We start from the raw sequence: 21,835 nt of genomic DNA on the forward strand, positions 1-21,835 counted from the left end.
CTTACGGATTTTGTTGTTTTTTGCAGTTGGTGCAGAACTTTGAGCATGCAAGAACTTGTTGATTTGATCAGCAGACTTGCTTAAACAGAAGAGAAATGATGCAGTGAACTGCTCTTGTCTTGTTTTCGGATCAGAACCTTCTCCCGGCTGCATGGCTGACGCGGCCTCGTCGGGAGAAAGATGTTTTGCTATTGATTTTTTTTTTCTTTTTCTTTTTTGTGGAGAATGAGAGGATAAAAAAAAAGCGAATGTTCTGTTGTTATCAAAGAAATGCACTTTCTTTCTTTTTTTTCCTTTTTTTTTGCATCACAAGCTTGGCTCTGTGGCTTTGGTGGATCCACTGCACTTTTCTGTGCTCTTTTCACTTGTCTGTTGGGCTAAGAGCATCCACACTGCAAAGCAGACGCCACCGAACAGTGGCGTTCACCACTTTCTCTCGACCTGGTCTATTTTCATTACGATCTCCTCCTCTTTTGTCCTATTTTCAAATGTGACAAGGATGAAGAAGAAGAAGAAGAAGATGATGATGATGATGATGAGGAAGAGGATGAGTCTGAAGAGGTATCATAGCTGCTGGGTAACACACAACCCATCACATAACAGGGTTGACCACCAAGTCATTCAGGATCAGACTCAGAATGTTGGGGGAACTCTTTTTTTTCCTCTCCCTCACTCTTCAGCCATTTACACTGGATGTTCTGTTAAGATTCCTCATTGGACTAACAAATTTGGAAGCATTACTCTTTATGTGTGCCTAGTTGGAACTGTGCAGTAGTTCCCGCAGTTCCGTCAAATCCCGCTACTCCGTGAAAAACTAAATTGTGCTTGACCCCTTGTATGGAAAAAGTCAGACGGTCTTGTAAGTCGAGACTTCTTGTATGTTTACGCGTTCTAAAAGTGTTTGTAATATTTTTTTTTCCCCCCACACAGGAAGGAGAAGAGGAAGATGAGTAACCTTAAAGTGTGGACGATATGGAGTTGTAGTATTGCTCTTAAGGTAAACGGTTGTTTTTCTCCTCATTACCACTAGGTGGAGTAATAGGATAGAGTGGACTGAATTGAACGGAGAAAATAATTCCAGTCCCTGGTTTACAGGAGAGCATTTGAAACAGAGTATCTTGATAATGGTGAAACTCATGATGTTAACTGCTAAACGCTTTATCTAAACTGAGCTTAAGTGAAAATGAAGACATTTTTGAAGATGGTCTTCATATTTAAAAAAAACAGGATTTTTTAATTACAACCTCTTTCAGAGGTATAGAATTGTCAAAAATGGTCATGTTTTAGTCTTTATACTTTAGCTACATATAAGTTCTTTCCTCAGTTTATCTACATGCATCAATCGTAACTAAGCTTCTCTAGTGAACAACAGACCATATTTATATAAACATGTATATAATATTAGCAAATTATTTTGATTACCATTATCACTGTGTAGGTACAGGTGGTCATTTGCAGTGATGTATATACATATGCATTAACAACTCGCCACACTCATTTAATAAGAGAATTTACATTTTATAGTAATCCACACCTGCACTGCATCTGTAACCTCCTTCTATAATAATGTTTTCACCATGTCAGTACAGAGTCACTACATATTTGTCTCATATAAAGTCAGTCTAAATCTGCTGACATTATAAACAGTCATAATATGTTGAGGAAACTGTAGTCTGTACCTAGACTTGAACTATAATTCTGTGATCCTGTTCACTTGGACCCTTTTATTCATAGCACCCTGACAGACAGGCAGTGGAGTCAAAATAAAGCACTGTATATACAGAGAAAAGCATTTAAAGGTCATACAACTTTCCCCTCGGTGACTGAAAGGGTTGAAAAGGAAATGTTCGAGAGAGGACAAACTACTAAGCAGAAAACCCCGTGGTGTTGGTCTGTTTGCATGAATTGGTAAGATAACTGTAACACCACCCCATGCCAGTTTTGGCTGGGCACCGAAACTGGCACTGACGCCAATGTAGGGACAGCTTTACTTAGGAGAAGACGCTCGCTCTATCATTTCTGTGGCGACTACAGTATTAAGAACACAACACGGAATCTTATGGAGATACGGAACCTCACTGATATTAAATAGAACATTCTGTTGGCTCTAAATTCCAGAGCTGTTCCACAGCTGCCTCTATGACATCACTTCCCTGTCCTTCACTTTAGAGAGTGGACTAATACATATTTAAAAGATGTTTTTTTTTGTTGTTGTTGTTTGTTTTTCTAGCCTTGGAGTGATCCCCACCTTACCTGTCATTGCTTCCTCTGCTGACATTTACCTTCCTGACACCCCCCCCCCCCCCCCAGCCTGAAGCCTTAGCCCGTCCAGCACAGCGACACGGAAACCAACCTCAACGCCATAAAATCGACCCATGGAAACCCTGCCTCGTATACACGGGCTCCTGAACGTCACAGAAAAACTGTACTTATTTAACATCTGTGCCCTGTTTTTTTTTTTTTTTATGTATGTTGTTTCAAATGATGTGATTTCACTGTACATTTGATCAGCTGGCACTCGTGAATGCTGTTTTCACATGATGTTGAAACCATGTACGACAAAGAATATGTCTTCCCCACTCAATGACGCCACGTTTTTAGAAGACGCGGGCGAATTTCTGTTCATGGCAGGCTTTGTTACTGTACATACACATGCATAGCTTAGAGTTTTACTAAAACCTTACTAACTCCCGTATTGCCATATATATATATTTTTTTTTTTTAAACTTTGTTACATATGCTGTGGAGATACTAGGAGTTGCTGATGTGAATTTCTGATCTCAGTAATATTATTTTAGAGGTATATTACATCTGAAAGAAGCTGAAGTTATGAAGTAATGAGATGCCCTGTAGCTTTCGTAGTGTTAGTGTCTGATTAGAACATCAGAACCCGTCCTCTTGGAAAGCTTTGTGTTTTCAGCTGAAAACAAAGGGTTAAAAAAATCTCTTACCCCTTTTTTTTTGGTGGTAAAGCAAAACGACGATTGTTGTCATTGCTGTTTTGTCATGGCCTGCTGAATGTCATTCTTCTAGTCGGTTCTCAGTTGACGTTATGCACTTTGTTAACCGTAGACAGAATTGTATAATGGGGAAAACCCCATAGATGCCATTAAAGGAGTACTGCGCGAATGATGTCGATGTCTCGTCCGTTATACTCCTTTTTTATGGTATTGTGTTTATTTTAAGAGAAGTGAACAATGTTGGGGACAGGGGGAGTGTAAATTCTATGAACAGGATGTGCGTTTAAAGAATATCCCTGGAGAGACTCTGGCGTGGGGGGGTGGGGGGGGGGGGGGGGGTTGTGGGAGTGGGTTTGAAAATAGTCATTGTAGTTATTGTTATTGTGGGAGGGCGGGTCAGTGTATGGCTATATCAGGGATAGTGGGGTTTTGGTTTTTTCTACTGGGATATTGTTTCTGTTATAAACTAACTGAAACCCAGTTATGGTTTAAAATACCGTTTCACCCTGTCTGAAGCAACCTTTCCAAAACCTCAGAAACACACATTTGACATTAACTTATGTGCTTCGGAGGAAAATAATATGGAAAACTTGGGATGTAACCTCTTGTGGAGGAAAGGAACTACACTTGCATTGTTTTCCCTGCCTGTGAGTCATGGTGCATATTTACAGTGGCAGAGTCTCCAGTGAGGACAAAGTTCCTCCTTCTTTTCACTAATATTTAACTGACTAGTTTTTTTTTTTTTTGCCTACGTCGCACACGGTTGCACATGGGAAAAGTTTGGGTTTACACAGACATATTGTGAATTAAGGGCATCACTGCCAGCGCCTGTCTAGGAAAATCAACACAAAAGAATTAAGGTAGGAAAACTGAATATTAAGTTTTTCGTATTGCTTGAAACACCATTAATTTCTGTTGGAAATTCAAGCGATATGCCCAATTTGCGTTTGTGTATCAATGGATTTTCAACACTGACTGTGATGGTATGGCATTCAATTATCGTACTGAATCTGTGACTGAATTAGAGTAATTGGACTGTTATTCAATTAGTAGATATCTGAATACATCATTCCATGGGTTGCAATATTGGTGCAGTGTTGCATTACATCAGGAACCTAATCAGTCTCATCTAAAAAGGATAAAAAAGAACATCTGAAAACATCTGTAAATGTGATAGCAATATTTCGAAATATTCATCTGATCGGTGATCGGAGAGCAAACAATACAAAATAAATAACGGCAACGTATTGATTTAATTTCCCTTGGCCGAGTTCTCAATGCAATTGATCAAGCCCTGGGGTAGGATATGAAATGGCAAATTGATTGAACACATAAGGTAATGCTTGGAATCTGTTCATTTACATAGAATGAGATCTAATAAAATGGAAAATGGATATTTTGTAATGAGTGCCACTATTTCCCGCTGTGCTGTGTAGCTTTGAACGACGGCATGACTGTTACCAAGACAATATGCCTACATCCCTCCGGCTAACGGTTCTGCTATGCGCGATACAAGGTGAGAAGACTGGCAGTAACACAGCCGAGTGAACGTGTGAAGTTCTCGCATTAGATAGCTACAGAGCGGTTGTACATCACATGGAACAAGACTTCAGATTATCTCTGTACATTTATCCAAACATTTGTTATCATTACCCCGCAGAGCTCCAATACTGCCATTAAATTGTAATTAGTAAAGTTCTGCTGTGAAGGCGGCAGGGAATGTTGAAAGGAAATTAATTAGCGGCCGATAGCGGCTGTTCACTAATCTGAATTTTAAATATACAATTAGAGCGGTTATGTACCATCCATGGGGTTCCACAAGACTAGCTATCTGATGGATTAAAAAAATGCAGATGCATTTGAGTTCTGATTGTACCATACTGTAAACATGAAACTATAAATCAGAATTGTGAATACTTGGTCTGTTGGGACAAGTAGGCCTATTTGTTGTTTAAGAGATTGATAGCCTCATGCAGAAGGGATATTACAACATAATATGGAAGTAAAGAGGTTACCGTACTGTCTGTTTGAAACTCTCTCTTTCAGCACTTGCATCAGAAATGGAGTTGATACCAAGTAACGTTACAGTGCTACGTGGCGACGAGGTTCGCTTCAACTGCAGCACACGGAGATCGTGGGACGTGATGGTGTGGTTATTGAGTTCGAGGACCGTCATGACCATCTCGGCCCTTTACGGGCGATTGGGTGACGATGTCAGATACGGTGCGGTGAACCACTCGACCTCTGAAAAGTCAGTGTGGGAGTTTGTTCTGTGGAATGCCTCACTCAGCCGCACGGTCCAGGAGGTCGCCTGTGACCTCCAGAATATTGATAGAAAAACAGCGGCTCTGTTTGTCCAAGGTATGTGTGCTTTTCACTACTCGCTCTGTCCTTGCGCTGAAAACTGACAGTGTAGAACAGTGGTGAAACCAGTCATTTTTAAAAATACATTCTCTCTCTCTCTCTCTCTCTCTCTCTCTCTCTCTCTCTCTCTCTCTCTCTCTCTCTCTCTCTCTCTCTCTCTCTCTCTCTCTCTCTCTCTCTCTCTCTCTCTCTCAAATCCATACAGAGATGCAGAGCAGCACAGTCACTTATTTCCATTTGGATATTTTTGATTCTGTTATGGTTTTAGGGAGGGGCAATGTTGTTGTAAACAACGGTTTCTTCTTTTGCCGTCTCAACGGGATGTCAGTATGTTAATCTGGTGCTGGATGCATGTATTCGGGGAAGCAGTCCACTTTTCTGAGAAACCTCTGATTTAGGGTGGGAGTATCGACTTAGGTATTTTTCATCCAGGGGATTCATCTACTCCCAGTCCTCACGGAGGACTGCTGCCCTGGCTCTTTTTGATAGAGCATATGACACTGTTAATGCCAGAGTGGTGCTTTCTGTGATGGGAATCGATTAGGTTTTGGTTATAAATACCCGTTTTTGGCACCGCTCTCCTGAGCAGCTATCAGAGACGGAGAGCAGCCCTAATCCGAGATTTTGTGGGCATCTCTCCCCTTCCCTTGTCTATCACTCTCTGTCTCTCTGTCTCTGTCTGTCTGTCTCTCTCCTGGCCCCTCTCTCTCTTTCTCTCTGTGTATCTCTCACTCTCTCTCTTTCTCCTTGCTTAAATTATCACTGGAGTATTCCTCATCAACTGGAACGTGGAATTTCAAAACAGAGAAGTTGTCGACGTCCTCGTTCTTATCCACCACTGGCATTTTAGCGCATCAGATGCATATCAGTGAGAATTTTAAAAGTGTGTTTACAATGTAAGTTTTCAGTTGCGCCATGCATAGGTTTCCAGTTTGTCGCTGTATCCAGAAAAGACTTCAGACCCTGACAGATGAACATAATGTTGAGTATCAATCACTCTATTAAATTTGTGCTAAGACGCCAAGGGGGAGAGAGAGGTGACCAAAAAAAAAAATTTCCGCTCCTTTGATTGGATCATTATCCAGTTAATTTTTTTCTGATGGAAAGTTACAGCTCAGCTAAATCCCAGAGAACAAAGCAATGAACCATTCCTTCCAATATATTATAAGGAGGGCTTTTTTTTTTTGCCAATGCTACAAATTCTCCTTGATATATGCACCCATTAACAATAGTGTATGGAGGATCAAGGGCTAGGAGCCTGACGCTGAGGAAGTCTTTGGCCTGACAGTCCTTTTGAATTAATTGTGCATGTTGGCGTTTCCAGTTAGCAGTCAGCAACTCTGTCCAAGATTTGTGGTCCAGTAGGTCAGATATACTATTGGAAGAAGGCCACAAATTCCCAGAGAGTGCAAGCTCTCCTTTTCACTCTTCATTCAAACGCTCTCATTTCAATCCATACGCGGGGCCTGTGCTGAGGTCGTTTCTCATCGCGGGGTTGACATGTGAGAGAGAATATGTACACAGAGATACACAGCCCTGCACGCGCACATATGTGGAACGGGATGGAGGGAAATTAGTTCATTAGAGTTTTATTTGAGTCTCATTTCTTCAGCTGATCACACACACATGCATGCATGTGCACAAACACACACACACACACACACACACACACACACACACACAGATAAGAATGCACTTATAAATACACATACACACAAACACACACAAACATACACATTTACAAACAGACAGACAGACAAACACACACACACACACATACACACACACTCTCTCTCTCTCTCTTATAGACATAGGCACACACACACACACACACACTCCCACAAACACATAGCCCAGGCAAGGGTTAAGATGTAAATCAGAGTGGGGGGGGGGGGGGGGGGGGGGTAAACGTGTGTCTGGTACTTAGACATGGGATTGCCCACAGAGCTGTTTATGAGAGTGAAGGCACCCATACCTCCTCCAGATTAAACGCTATCCTCTGGTTCTCTTACTCCTGGCCATCGCTGAGAAATCACCTGACTCAGAGAGTTATGTGGCCCTGCTCACTGATAATATCGTCTGCAGTCCTACTGTTCGAGGCAGACGTAGCTGCCACAGATGCGTCTCTGTTCAGAGTGAGCAGAATGGCTCCATTTTAAAGCTAATTGCGATGTTAATTTGAATCAGGTAATTGCAGTGGAAAAGCTGAACAACGATGTTTTGGACTCTGCCGCAATCTCGACGCCCAGAAATAACTTTATAAAGACGTGCAAACTGCCTGAATGCAAAAACAATCAGGAGAGCTGTACACACACACACACACACACGCTCTCCATATATATAGGACTGTTCCATTGTTAAAGGGTAAAATGAAATTTGATTGATATTTATTTAATGCAGCACTAGTGCCAAACATGACCTGTTAGAACAAGTATGGGAGCGACACTGGGACCAGCCTTTCAGGGCCATCCTGATGAATCGGTTTGGGCATGTAATTTAGCAAGACAAAGCGACAAAGCTTAACTAATTACCTAACTGTCAATAGTGGTTCTCAGGTCTACCTATTGTCTGTGACTGGGGGCAAACAAAAGATCCATAATGTGGGCCCTGCCTTAGACAGAGCATTTGGCTAAAACAGCTTGACTTGCGTGGCACTCTATTCAGACTCAGTAACATACAATCAATCATTTAGGAGCAGGGGAAAAAAAAAAAAGCTTTCCTTAATGAACAGGTCAGTGACAACCAGGGAAGAACAGTGAGCATACCCACACAATACACACACACACACACACACACACACACACGTACAGACTTGCATGTAATAATCTTTCGGTCCAAATACAGATTGTAAGCATACTGAAATACTATGACTATAACTATAACCATAGCGGTAACTAAGCTCTCTCCACGTTTCCCCTCCTTCTTAAGAGACGGGCAGTGTGAGGATTGTGGGTGACAGACCCGTTCAGAAGGGGGAGCTGGTTCTTCTGCACTGCGCGGCTGAGGGCTGGTTCCCAGAGCCCGCTGTGGTCTGGATCGTGAACGGGAAAGAAGCGGGAGGCGACGAATACAACGTCACCAGTATCCAGGACTCTGCGGGACTGTTCCACTCCAACAGCACCCTGGGTGTCCGCGCCGAGAGGACGACCACAGTGGAGTGTCAGGCATCGGTGACCGCTCTCTCTGCGCCCCAACGCCACAATATCACGCTGGCCGTGGGTGAGTCTTCCCTCTTCGCGCACCAGGTATTAGCACGACAGCGACGCGTCGTCACCACACGCAGAACTGAGGATTATACTGCACGTAGGCGTAGCAAGTTCAAGCTAAAAACGAGCAGAGGAGCTCAAGAAGAAACAGAGGGGTTTTAAGTATTCAACGCGTAAAGGCTCTTTTAGGCTCCGGCAACAACGGAGATTTTGAAGAGGGTATTATTCACACACGTTGTTTTGTCAGTGAGTTTTGGAATGCAAGGTGCAATATCAAACTCCTGCTGCAATATCAAACCGGACAAATTTGGGGATGGGTTGGGTGTACTCCAGCATATTAGATGATGAGTAAAGTCAACCACTTCACTCAGTATGTATTCTGTATAATGTTACGTAACAGTTATTCCCAAATGAACATGTTATGTAAGAACCGTTTCCTGTTTTATTTTAATTGATTTTAGTTAGCGACGTCTGAATAGTGTTCCTGTCTGCAGTTTCAGAGGACAACACCGTGCTGATCGCCGTGACGACCTCAGTCTGCGTCCTCGTCCTGTTGCTCCTCGCCGTCGGCATCGTTGTCTGGTTCAGAACGATAGCGGCCAGTAAGCGAGAACCTCTTTTTTCCGCCCCCCCCCCCCCTCCTCCTCCTCCTCCTCTTTCCAAAGTTCAGGAGGAGTTCTGTTCGCTCCTCACGGCGGTAAGGACGGTGATTATAGTTTAGTGAAGGAGTTCTGCAGTCCCACGTTGTGTCACACTCACTGGCATCAGCAAGGGCAGGCGACCGTCAGCCCCCGAAACTTCACCTGTCAGCAAGAAAAGGCTGCAGAAAACTGCTGGCATTCGCTTTGCTCCTGTCTCCCACCTGTCACGGAAAGCACTAAAAAAACTGCACTAACAGACTAGTGTCAAGGTGACGCCTTCAAGAGGGTACAATCCGCGCGGAAGGCTTCATTTACCTTTTCTTTCTCTCTCTCTCTCTCTCTCTGTTTATCTCTCTGTAATGTCTGGATACTTATGCGCATGCTGACACACACACAGACCACACACACACACACACACACACACACACAGACACACACATACGCTGAAATGAATAACATATCAGAAAAAAGGATTCTATTGATGATTCAGTGACGAAACAACAATTGTGAAAATGTCTGAACGTAGATGAACATCCCCTTTAATCATCTGTCTGAATTTGCCCGGAGGTAAAAACACGCTGTGCTGAAAAACAAAAACAAAAAAAATTTTTAAAAAGCGTCAGCTTAATAACGGCTCCACAGCTGTTCCTTAAACAGCGTAGATAGGTTGTTTGTGGGGAGATCGTTTTTCCTCAAGATGGTCTGAGATGGTCCTCTGGCTCCTCTTGAGAGTCGGGGGATTACTCAGTGCGACAGGCCCTTCCTCAGAGGGAGATGTGGTGCTTTGGCAGTGTTTTAGGAGGGGAGGGGGGTGGTTGAGAGGGGGTGGAGGGGAGGGGGGGATAGAGATGTTCCCCTGGAGTTTTGAGGAGAGCCATCGGTGAGTTATTGCTGCTTATGGCCGTGAGGCGGGCTGTTTGTGTGCGATAGCTATACAGAGGCCTTGAGTCACACATTATAGGCTGTTTAATCCACTGTGACTGATCCAGGACCTGTGAAAATCAAGGCCACATGGAGGATTAGTTTTTAATGCAGGTGCATTCCCTCCAGTGCACTTGATAAAACTCACGCCTTTCAAATCCATTTTCTTAATACTCCCCCAACCCCCTTCACGAAACTGTAAATACACATAATTAGTATGTTTTTGTCTTGGTCACAAGAAGGTCATGTTTCCAAATCAAGACAGTTCTATTGTCTAAATTTATCAGCTTGACACGCACAGGACAATATTTATGAACAATGGATGATATTTAGAAACAAACTTCTAAATAATTTACCCATACGAGGTAGGGTGTTTTTTGGGGGTTTTTTTGCCTCTACAAAAGACAGTAATTTCATCAGTCTCCACCTGAGACCTGTATCATCATTGTTTCCCGACTACTCACGACGTCTCTCGCAAAGACCTTCGGCTAAGAAAGCGACAACTCCCCGAGTTACTATTCATTATTGCTCTGTCTGCTGGTAAATTCAAAACCGGCCCTCGGGGGGAGGGGGGGGGGGGGGGGGGCCTGGCTGCATTTGCGAAATAAAACCGAACTTTTAACTGACAGAGCAAATAGTTCAGAGTGGTAAACATATGCACCGCTGCCAGGCTTGAAACGACCAAATTTGGTTGTTCCTGTCTGATGTGTTTGTTGGCAAATCTGCTGTGCCAATTAAAACCAGCGCTATTAAACAATGACCCCCGCGTTTGTTTACCGTGTGAGGAACTGATTAGGATTCCGCTTAGATTTTCTCTGCGCTAAAATTGTTTTTCCTTTTTCTTCTTCTTCTTCTTTTTTTAGAAATGGATGAGCAGGATGAGAGAAGGTAGGAATGGCTTTGACATAAGAAACCCAATTCCTTTTATGGATTTCCCCACATTTGTTGAATGAAGTGCTTTAATGTTGCTGCTATGCACTAATATAGCTCAATTAGTGTACTTACCTTTTTTTAAATGCAAAACACCTGTTTTTGATCATAGCATTCTTTTTTTAAAGACTTTCAATGCATTATAATCTCCTTATCCCACTTATGACCATTGAAATCCCATTAAAATATTTTGACTGGTCGTGATAACGTAGCTTGACTATTTTGTTTTGCTAATGGTTACAAGTTTCAAGAAATGGGATCTTTTTTTTTTTTTTTTTTTTGAAATTCCAGCCTTTTTCTCCCCCTAAAGTGTCATCCAATTTAGCTAAGCAATACAGCTTTCTCAAATCACTAATGTTTTTCACCCTTGGTTCAAACACATTGCTTTATCTTAATAGGACTGAGACAGCTGATCAGTTTACAGAACAGGGCCATTGCGTGGTCTCCAATGATTATGTCTAACCATCTGTGAAACCTTTAATGGAAGCATTGATGAGGAATTTAAAAAGGAGGCTTTTCTCTAGCTCTTGACCCGCACAGTGGTTCACCCCTCTAACAGGTCCATCAGTGGGGAATGAGGATACTCCGTGGACCAGAGAGGTTGCTCAGTGACAGTTTTTATGTTTAGTAATGTGTGTGAAATGAAGGCCAGGTCACTGACCAGATCAGTGTCCAAATTAGAACATTAAAATCGCTAATTACAGTTTCAGGTTCCCGGTGCCACCGGTTGTGTAATAAAGAAAGCGTTGATGGATGTCATTTCTTTGGCGTTTGATTCAAGGTCTTTAAAACTGAAGTATACAATGACACTATTCATCTCGTGCAATGTACACTCTCTCTCTCTCTCTCTCTCTCTCTCTTTCTCTCTCTCTCTGTCTTTCCCTTCCTCGCTCTCTGCCTCTCACAGCTTAGATCAGCAGGATCGTGAGCGAAACTCTGCGGTCTCAGACACAGGGGGAAGGGTCAACCCGGGATACCTCTCCGAGGGTCGCACAGGTGAGTGAACTGGAGCCCCGCCACCGTCAGTAAATAAAGCAATCTCGCCTACAACTGCTGATGCACGAGAACAAAGAAACACTTGGAAAAGAAAAACCGCCTCTTCACGGCGTTAGCACAGTGTCTAATTTCAAGCTGATATCGTCGGCCAGTACATCAGCCGGCACTTTGCAATAGATCAACAACATTAAGAGATACAGCTGTAAAGAACGTTGAAGATCTAGTCGCTGCGCTGTTGGAGAAGGCTTGGGAGCCTTCTGAGTTACGAGCTGTGCATTTTCCACAAATATCATAACATTCCTCTGCATGTTCAGCATGGTATTCTGATGGCTTTATTTTAAAAAATTTGACTTGAAGCCATTTGAAGCCATTCTACCCACTACTGTTGATGTGTTCCTTAAATCAGGGACACTGATTGTAGGATAAACCGTCAAAACCCAAGACTATGGGAAAAAATTCATTTTGCGTGAACATTTTCTTTTAAGTTGCTTTCATTGGTTTAAATAAACACGTATGCAACCGGACACTAGCCATATCTTTCTTCTCAGGTATACGATATGCTTGTGTTGACATAGCAGTAACTGTTTGGTGTACCCATGAAATGAAACAAGTTGGATGCCAGACTAGTTAAACGACTGTTTCTCGCTTGGCAGACACAGGCTGCAATGACCTCAGTGGCAGTGACTACAGGCAGACAAACCCTATCAGCGCCAGGAAGGTAAGAGGAGAGAGAGAGAGACAGACCGAGAGCAACTTTCAGCCTCTGAATAATTCAGATGCTTTTGCCACGGTGTCTCTGACACCTTTGATATTGATGAGGGCAGGAGACGATGGCTGACTCTCCGCCACACACGCCGAGAGAGAGAGCGTTCACCTCTCCCTTTCCTGTCGAGGAGACGGCATAATCTGTGGGATTTTTTTTTTTTTTTTTCGGAGTGAACCTGTAGTGATAAATCACACTGCCTTAAGGTTGCTCTCCTTCTTCCCTTATTATGACACGACAGATATATTAATTTAGAGAGTTTGAGTCACTGTTTGACTATTTTAAATTATGTCATGTGTTATATTTCAAAATGGCCTCCGGAATTAACAGTTATTGATTGCACGCTGATTTTGCCTTGTGCAGTATTGCGTTTCAGTGCTTCCTGGATATCAGAGATGCAGATCTGTTTTGACGTATTTCTGAGTCTGGTTCTGCTTTACAGACAGTGCGCTCCATGTTTTGCGGTGATATCTGTCTATGTTAGTACTCACAGAGAAGTCGTTTCAGGATTCTAGTGCTGCCCATGTGATCTTGATGTTTGGTTTTTACGGTTTTAACAGATTCCTGACGTCGTCTATGCAAATATTCGAACAGTCAGAAGCGAGGACAGTCACAGTTCAACAGGCAGTGATGGCGTTAAAAGAACACGTCTTGTTACTACTGTTTAAGTTTACTGGTTGACCCCTGAAACCCGTGTTTCCACTGCTTACACAGTAACCATAGTGATGGATTTAGAACTCATCCCCGTGTTCCAACCCGAAGGTTCTGTGTTCTGATTACAATGTGTCCTTGTGTCTGGGAAGTGTGCTGTTATTCTGCAATAACAAACAAACAATAAACAGTGTGCACACTCACACTCGACACACACAGACAAACATCTGAAATATTTAAGTGTGTGTTTAATCTTCTTTTTTCTATTTTTTCTATGTTTTATACATTGTTTTAAAATGTTCATGGAAAAAAATATATCTTTTTTGCAAAGAATTCTACATGTTCAAAGATGTATTACTAGATCCATGAAAACTGTGTGGTATGTCTCTTGAAGGGTTGTTTTTATTCTTTTATATTGTAATATATAACATTTTAAATAAAATTCTTTTGTTGAAAAATTATGTACATATTTCTATATATTTATGGGGCTTTCTGAACACTTCACGACTTTCATGGAATTTCCCTTGCCGCACTGACGTGAGGATTAAGTCGGGGGGGTGCCATCCTGTTTTGTTTATGATATTGGGCCCTAAATAAACTTGAAACTTGAAAAAAGTATTTTGATTCTATTTTCCTATATCATATTTACAGATGGCAAACATATCAAACATATCATGACACATTAAAATATCCTTATGGTATTGGTATCCAGTATGCCCTTCAGTGGCAAGAGAACGCGGTCCCTGAGAGACAAAATTAAAAAAAAAAGAAAAAAAAAGCCAAGTTGCGATGGAGGCGGCGCATGTTTGTCTGCATTTCACCCGACAGACTTGTCCTCTCTGAGCTTCAGTGCTTTCTGTTTTTCGCACCATCCATTTGCCCTGAAACTATCGGCCGATGAATGAACGAAGCTCTCCCCAGGTCCTCGGGAAACAAAGCTGTCGAGATATGAGAGGGCTATAACGTGACTCTGTCCAATTTTTTCTTTTTTTTTTTTTTTTTTGTTTTCGTTTTCAAGACCAGTGTTACCTTTCCCGGAGCTTGCCGGTGCTATTGCGGGGTTTTCGGTTGCCTTTCAGAAGAGGTGTATTGATGTCAGGGTGAAAAGACCATGTCCCCTGAGCATTGGCAAGGCATCGGGTGTCTGACAAGAGTCCTGCATAATTACAACGTTTCACTCCCCTTCTTCTTCTTCTCCTGTCTTTTTCTGTTTCTTTTATGTGTCCTGTCTCGTCCTCTCACCCTTGGTGTGTGTCTGTGTCAATGTGTGTGTGTGTGTGTGTGTGTGTATGCCTCCAGCACCACTGCAGTGCCATCTTTCAAAGGTATGATTCCTCGCTTCAGGGAAGGGTTATGTAATCACCTGTTTTCGAGTGGAATTGTTATCACAGACTGTCCCGTCTTGAAAAAAAAAAAAACAGGAAACCGCGGCAAACCCTCAGTCACTAATACAAGGCCCTCAGCAGGACCAGATATCAGAGCACAACTGGAGCTTACTTCTGCTTGTTTGGAAATTAGCCTGGGTTCTCTCTCGCCCCCCCCCCCCCCCCCCCAACCTCTATTATAAATAAATAAATGAAAACATGACTAATGGATCTCTGGGGCTTTGTGGGGCTCTCTCCTGTGGCTTGTTATGTCTTCCCATCACATCCTGTTGGACAGCACCCGTGTTCCGGGAGAGCGCTGATGAAAGGAAGCAAAGCATGGCACATCAAGGATCAAGACAATCTTCCAAAATAAAGCCTAGGCAAACTACACCAGTCTGTCAAAAAAAGGTGGGGGGGGGGGGGGGTGGTGGTGGAGGGGGGGGGTTCTCCTAGCTTGATTTGTTGACAAAGTAAGCAGTTCATATAATCCCTCTGAGAACAAAGGCATGCTTAAATAGCCATATTCATCCACCAATTGGCAATGCACATTAGAGACATGGAGGCGTACTTCTGTCATCCCGATTTTATTATGGAAATGAAATGTAAAGCCTTAAAGCATATTATCATCACCATAAATATTTATTCATGCATATTAAGACTCTGCTGCGTAAGAGACAGCGTTTGACTCCAAACAATAGTCTTGAGTTTATGTAATTGATTTGAATCAAATTGAGGGGTTTTTTTGGCATCAGCCCGTTGGCACGTGAAACAATTGTACTTTTAACCCTCGTGACAACACCGATTAATAACTTAGTAAGTGTTCCCTGTGATTGAAAACCAATACTCTCAAGTGCATCTTTGCAGCAAGACACCCTTTTATAAGAGCGTCCAAAAAAACCCAACACAGTGCCACTGTATCAAGTGTCTGGCTATTAAAGGCAATTTGAGATAAGAATCCTTAGCGTTATCCTGTTCGCATAATGAAGACCTGCATGATTGGCTGGTTAATGGCGGTTAGAAAGAGATGAAGTAGGCTCAATGGAGAGAGTTTGTTGCGCGAGAGAGACCAGGGTGATTGTCTGAGAGACACTTTAGGGTGAAGGCTGTGCTGCTAACGGCATATTCTCTCAACTGATTAAGTCAGTATGGCTTTAGCTGTAGGAAAGACAATAGCTGCTGGGTGAATGCTAGTTAGGCTAGGCACAGTGCAATGTTGAGGCTTAGAGGTGTCCTTAGTACTGTCTTACCCTGATTCTCACCCTGTGGCTCTCTTTGACTCATACCAAATCTTGGTCACATTACAACCCCCCAACACACACACAAACACACACACACACACACACACACACACACACGAACGCTCACAAACCCACCCCCTGTCATCCTCAGTACTCTCCACAGAAAGCTTCGCCTTAAGACTAAATATGTAAATAAATAAATAAACACTTGGTGTGAACTTGAACCACTAAAAATGGGGAAAATGGGAAGCAATTTCAGATTCATCAAAAAGCTGTGCAGACCAAAATTGTATCACTTTGATGAAAAGAAGAATATCCTGAAATAATCCCTGAACCACAGGGACATTCACATCGTGAATTACATAAAGTTACCATGTTTGTTTATTTCTTTTATACACATAACCGGTGTAAACAGACCATAACCAGGATGAGATGGACTATTACACATTTCCTGAGTGAGTTCTGTGCACTAAGAGAACAGCCTTAGGTATAGTGAATGGGCACTTAAGGAAACAGTTTGCTGTCAAAAAATATTCTGTCTAATATTCTCTGAGTGAAATTTTCAAAGCGCATTTTTAGCCAGACCTCTGGCAATACACCGGGGATGAAAAAAAACATTAGGAAATAGAGACAAATCACTCTCGTGCCCGAGAAAAGAAGAAAAAGAAACAAAGGGAAGAATATGTGCTGGACTTGGAGAGTTGTTATTATAGCCTGTTGCTTTAGGCCATTTAAAATGTGAGCAATTTCTTTGATAACAATTTATTCAGTAACCTTATTTCAATGTGAGTGTGAATTGCTAAAGTAGAATAAAAATCCGCCAAGAAAGGCATTCTAAACCGGAGAGAAGAACTTTTTTTTTTTTTTTTGATCTGTTATAGTTATGTATTTGTGATTTAGCTCTAGGATTGAGACAGGGTTGAGTGATGTGAAACGTGAACATAACAGGGTACAAACTTCATAGGAGGATAATGACAAATGCCACCCATTACTCACAGATAACAATCAGGGAACTAATTTAGTCTAACTGTCACTGAACTGCCATTGGACAAATGACATATGATATTCTGCCTCACCACACACAACTATTATGGAGTGAGCCAACGCTGACATCTTCAAAAAGATCAGTCTTTTGGGGTGTGGCTGCTTTAACCAAAGTTTTCTTGACTGAATAGAAGGTGCCATGCCTGTGCAGTTTGAATCTGACTCTAATTCTCTCTCTCTCTCTCTTTCTCTCAGTATAAAGCATGCCAACACTATCTATCAAGACTGTACAGCCATTGACCTGTCTCAAAGTCTGCTGTCATCAAAATATGGCCGCTGTTGATGGACGACCTTTTAATTGAATTCGAAGGCCGTCCTATTCGGCGAATTTTTCAAGAAGTGTGGCGGCCAAAAGCTACTGAGTGGTCCCCGAAGCCGATAAGCGGGACGGTTCCATATGTCCTTCTATAGCCATCTGTCAGAGTTGGACTCAGATGGCATAGGCTTGGGCAGATCGGCGGTGGGAGGGTGTGCGGGGGTGGGGGGGGGGGTTGTGGGTGGTTGGGGGCACGGTTAAGCACATCAGTTTTCTTTTAGATCACATCCCGTGATATCTCCGCTTTTGATAAATGGCACTAAGCTGGACATTGGCAGGCGGAAAGCTTATGAAAAAGCGATGAGAAATTGTGGCAATATGAAGTTTTAGTGGCGACACCTTCTCTCTGACAAAACTTCTTGATAGACTGGCTCCTTCTTTGATTTTTTTTTTTTGGGGGGGGGGGGTGGTCATTATTGGTTCAATTTTAATGGATAGTTCAGAATCATGCCTTTGAAATCTCCAGCCCATATTGGATCATCTGTATCTTTTCTTTTTAGGGATCTTTATACAATACAACTCTAAATGATTTATAACCATTATCTTCAATTTCCATTGTGACTTAGGTGGTTAATACTTGAGTTCTAACCCTGTTCTCTGGGACCAGAAAATGAAAGGAACAGTTAGCTTTAACCCCATGATGTCCATTTGAATTAAAATGAATATACAGGCAACTCCTCATAGTTGTACATTGAGTGGACAAATGGTGAAACAGCCGGTACCACATGAGTTCACAGTGCATGGGCATTATTTTAGTTTCATCTCCCGAGCCACGAGGGTAAAGAGAAAGTGGAGAAAGAGAAAATTCCTTGTCATTTCACGAGGAGGTCGGTCAGCTCCACACCGTTTGTTTGTGTGTTCTTTGAACAAACCTCTGAACTTCAGAAGGAAAAAAAAATCAAAGATAGAGACTGAAACTTATGAGAGTGGTTCAGGTCTTTGATATATCTCTTTCCACGGGCTGGTGCACTGGTGTGACCTCTTTTTTTGCCATAGGTTTATCGAAACCCAAGGGAAAGATGTATTGTCAGCAAGAGAAAGGTCTTGGAGGTTCATGCAAGCAGTGGCTGGTTAGTCAAGATGTGAGTTCAAGAAGTTGCCTTTAACAAGTTGCTTTCTGTTAGGAAACAGAAAACAGGTTTAAAAATACATCTGTGAGACTACATATATATATATGTGTGTGTGTGTGTGTGTGTGTGTGTGTGTGTGTGCACATATATATATATATATACGTATATTTATATTAAATTCCAGGGTGTTTCCCTGCCTTTTGCTCAATGAGCGCTGGGATAGGCTCCAGAATCCTGTGACCCTAATTAGGATAAGCGGTTTAGAAAATGAATGCATGAATGAATTGATGAATGATTCTTGTGGTCTCATCGCAATCCTAATATTAAATGCCTATCCAATTTCATTGTGTTGGCCCATAGAAATGAAAAGTAAAACCCTCTGCAAGCCAGAGAAGTTACCTGTGTGTCAGTACAACAGATCTTACCCTTAACCAAGTAAACAACAGCTTGCTAAATTGGTGCAGAACAATCATTTATTTAGATACACAGCTGCTCTGTTGCTGGGGTCTATATTCTGCATTAGAGTGTGTTGCATTGCCCGTGTTAAATCCCAAAACCATATCACAGCAAAGCGAGCACCGAAGTCAGCCGAAAGTCAAAGTTCAAAAAAAAAAAAAAACGGACCCAGTGAAGGTTTCCAGCGTAGACGTATCTGTGAAGAAGGGCATAGTTATCTCCTCAAAATCGGGAAAAGTTAATAAGCGTGTTTCAAATGCATGCGAGATATTTTTGGGATTTCAGACATCGGAGTGTCTTTTTCGTATTCGTCACAAAATGGTTTCTCGAGCGGGGCCAGGCTACAGCGTACGTCCCGCCGTGTAAGGCGCGCGTAAATGGGACATGAAATACTGAATAATTGCATTACTGCAACTGAAAATAGATGAGCTTAAAGTAATCTACATTATCCCCAAAATGACAGAGAATACAATACCAAGCATTATCGAGACAGCCAGACTCCCCCTCCCCTCCTCCACCCACACCCATTCCCCTTAAAATCTCACATTTTCAAAAATTCACCACTAAATCCTCCTTATTTTTATACGTATTTGACTCTCTCTGTATCAAAGCCCATCAGTCCAGCATGTATGAAAAGAAATGGGACTGCTGTGTACTGCAAAGAAGTCCCTTTAGAATGAATTTGGTGTTGCAGCCATCAACAAAAATGATTACTGCGAAAGGTCCCTCACAAAAAATTTCAAATTGGAAAAGACAGCTCTTCTCCTACATGTTCCCTTCTCTTCTGTTCCCTCACCTAATGCTTTTGTATTGGAGCTAAGGAGGTCATGGGTTGCTGTGACCAGTTTGGGAAAACGAGGAGACAGTTATTGAGATCATGAGAATAGCTTGAAACTGTAAACTGAGTTTGAGTCAAAATGATCTGCTCAGATTGTGTGCCAACTGTTAAATGCCAGTTGCACAAAAACAACAACTCAATGCGTAGGAGAACCTTCTAGAAATTCCTCAGATATGTTCACTTAATGATACCTCATTAAATACGACACATAAAATAGAGACCACATAAAAATTCACTGTAAAGGCAACTTATTTATTTTACCAAGAGAGGTGATTCGGCAGGTAATTATCTACTAGATATAAATATGGATTAATCACTTATAATCCAGGTGAGGAGAGATGAAACATCATTTTCATGGTTTAAATGGACATTATAATCATTAGTGTAGGATAACCCTGAATGCTGATCAGCACATTCATGCCCCTTTGGAGAAAGACCATCCCTGTGGTGAACCACCTCCAGGAGTTCATTATGCCTTCAATTATTTACATAAAGTTAAATACCCAATTTACATGCATTACACAGGCTTTCCCAGGACAGCTTCCTCAGGCTTCCCTCTGGCACCAGCCCCATTGGCGGCCGTGGTTATCTCACACAGAGAGAGAGAGAGAGAGAGCGTTAATGAGATGAAACTCTATCTGCTCTTCCACACATGAGAGACCAGAGCTATCAATGACACGGCCTGAGTGACTGGGAAGAAGAACAGGACATGATTGACTCCAGAAGGGTCTCCTCCTCTTTCTCCTTTTACAGGACTCAACAGAGTCACTGATTAGCGAGAGCTCAGGGTTACCATTTGGCATGCATTCCAGACACTCTCCCTTTCTTTCTTTCTCTCTCTCTCTCTCTCTCTCTCTTTCTTTCTCACTTTCTTTCACTATCTGTCCATCTCACCTCAGTCTTTCTCTCTGCAGAAACACAAATGTTATTGATGTGCCATGTCTCTTTCTACCCCTTTCAAACGATGTGTGCTAGGGACACACAATTGGCAGTCTAGCAGGGAATGAAAAACAATGAAGAGGCTACTGATAGGCGAACACTAACTCAGCCGCTTGGATTCAAAGCCTTTTTAAAGCCTTGTCTTATGTAGGCTTCCTCGGAGCAACCTCCCATCTCTGAAACAAAGCATAGAGTAACATTCGGGAACCCGGTGCATTAATATAATTGGGAACTGAGAGATCCAAAGTCATTTAGATGAGAGCCAATGAAACAGAATCCTTTTCTTTTTTGCTTTGACCAGACAATGATGACTGGCTAATACATATCAAAACCCTGTTAATATTTGAGCAGTTTCTCTGAATTTGTCTCAGATACTGTTCTGTGCATCTGTAAAATAGAGGAAGCCCCAGTTTGGACTTTGTAAGTGAAAGCTTATCTCACTGTATTTCTCTCTCTGCTTCAAATGAAAACACACACACACACACACACACACACACCACAAGATTCTTTCCTCAATCATTTATGATCAACCCTCGCTTCACACACTCCTGTTCCATCTTACTCAACAGCATTCCGCCTGCACGCCAGTCAAGGCGACGGGTTCCTGAGACGCTTAAACACATCATTCAGTGCAAATAAAAACACTCTTCCGTCCACCATTCTCGCTATGTGGTTCCCTCAGATTCTCCCAGTCCATTACCTGGAATATTGATTTAAAATAAGCGAAAGCAAGAACAGTCAATTTCCTGTTGGTAGTTCCAAAGACTAATTTAGTCAACGCGTCATAAAGCTGCCACACAAAGAGAGAAATATACAGCTCATCGCCACTGTCAAAACTGCAGCGTCTGCATCCTTCTGCCATCTCACGACATTATCTGGCGAGAGAGTAAACCAGTTTTGAGTTATATTTCTTCTTCTGAGTTGACAATCTTTGTTTCAGCTGAGGTTTTTCATTGTTACCAAACACACTGACTAAATTCGAGCTGCTGTTTTAGGTTTTGTAAATGTTGATTCTATCTTTGTAAATGCTCAGTGTATTTCAGAAATAATGCTACTTGTCATTTCTATCCGTTTTATTTCCCTATTTGATTAAAATATTATCTACACTGAATAATAAATATTATCTGCACTGATT

At 42.1% G+C, this 21,835-nt stretch overlaps 2 protein-coding genes across 4 annotated transcripts in view; both read left to right on the top strand.

The window, feature by feature from the left end:
* sh3bgr (SH3 domain binding glutamate-rich protein) overlaps window positions 1-954 on the top strand; it is a 9,608-nt gene extending 8,654 nt beyond the window's left edge. Inside the window, exon 12 of the mRNA XM_030777970.1 lies at window positions 931-954. Coding sequence (XP_030633830.1) covers window positions 931-954 — 24 coding nt within the window. The remainder of the gene's footprint in view (window positions 1-930) is intronic.
* Window positions 955-3,732: 2,778 nt separating this feature from the next.
* igsf5b (immunoglobulin superfamily, member 5b) lies at window positions 3,733-13,653 on the top strand. 3 transcript variants are annotated; one of them, XM_030776458.1, is made up of 9 exons: window positions 3,733-3,820; window positions 4,397-4,476; window positions 5,007-5,321; window positions 8,253-8,543; window positions 9,025-9,132; window positions 10,956-10,980; window positions 11,930-12,018; window positions 12,672-12,736; window positions 13,342-13,653. In XM_030776458.1, the coding sequence occupies exons 2-9, from the start codon at window positions 4,431-4,433 to the stop codon at window positions 13,447-13,449; spliced, it is 1,047 nt and encodes a 348-aa protein (XP_030632318.1). In that variant the 5' UTR covers window positions 3,733-3,820; window positions 4,397-4,430; the 3' UTR covers window positions 13,450-13,653. The 3 variants fall into 3 exon arrangements, with proteins under 3 accessions (XP_030632318.1, XP_030632316.1, XP_030632317.1); XM_030776456.1 differs by lacking the exon at window positions 13,342-13,653 and having other exon boundaries at window positions 12,672-12,954; XM_030776457.1 differs by lacking the exons at window positions 3,733-3,820; window positions 13,342-13,653 and adding an exon at window positions 4,257-4,296 and having other exon boundaries at window positions 12,672-12,954.
* Window positions 13,654-21,835: the final 8,182 nt, after the last annotated feature.

Source organism: Chanos chanos, chromosome 6, assembly GCF_902362185.1.
Source record: "Chanos chanos chromosome 6, fChaCha1.1, whole genome shotgun sequence".
Lineage (NCBI taxonomy): Eukaryota > Metazoa > Chordata > Actinopteri > Gonorynchiformes > Chanidae > Chanos > Chanos chanos.

What these genes read in the sequence shown, in the direction of transcription:
- igsf5b (XM_030776456.1), top strand. Translation starts at nt 4,431, where the DNA reads ATGCCTACATCCCTCCGGCTAACGGTTCTGCTATGCGCGATACAAG. An exon ending in TCTGCTATGCGCGATACAAG is followed by an intron (nt 4,477 to 5,006) that starts GTGAGAAGACTG and finishes TCTCTCTTTCAG; the next exon opens with CACTTGCATCAGAAATGGAG. An exon ending in GATGAGCAGGATGAGAGAAG is followed by an intron (nt 10,981 to 11,929) that starts GTAGGAATGGCT and finishes TGCCTCTCACAG; the next exon opens with CTTAGATCAGCAGGATCGTG.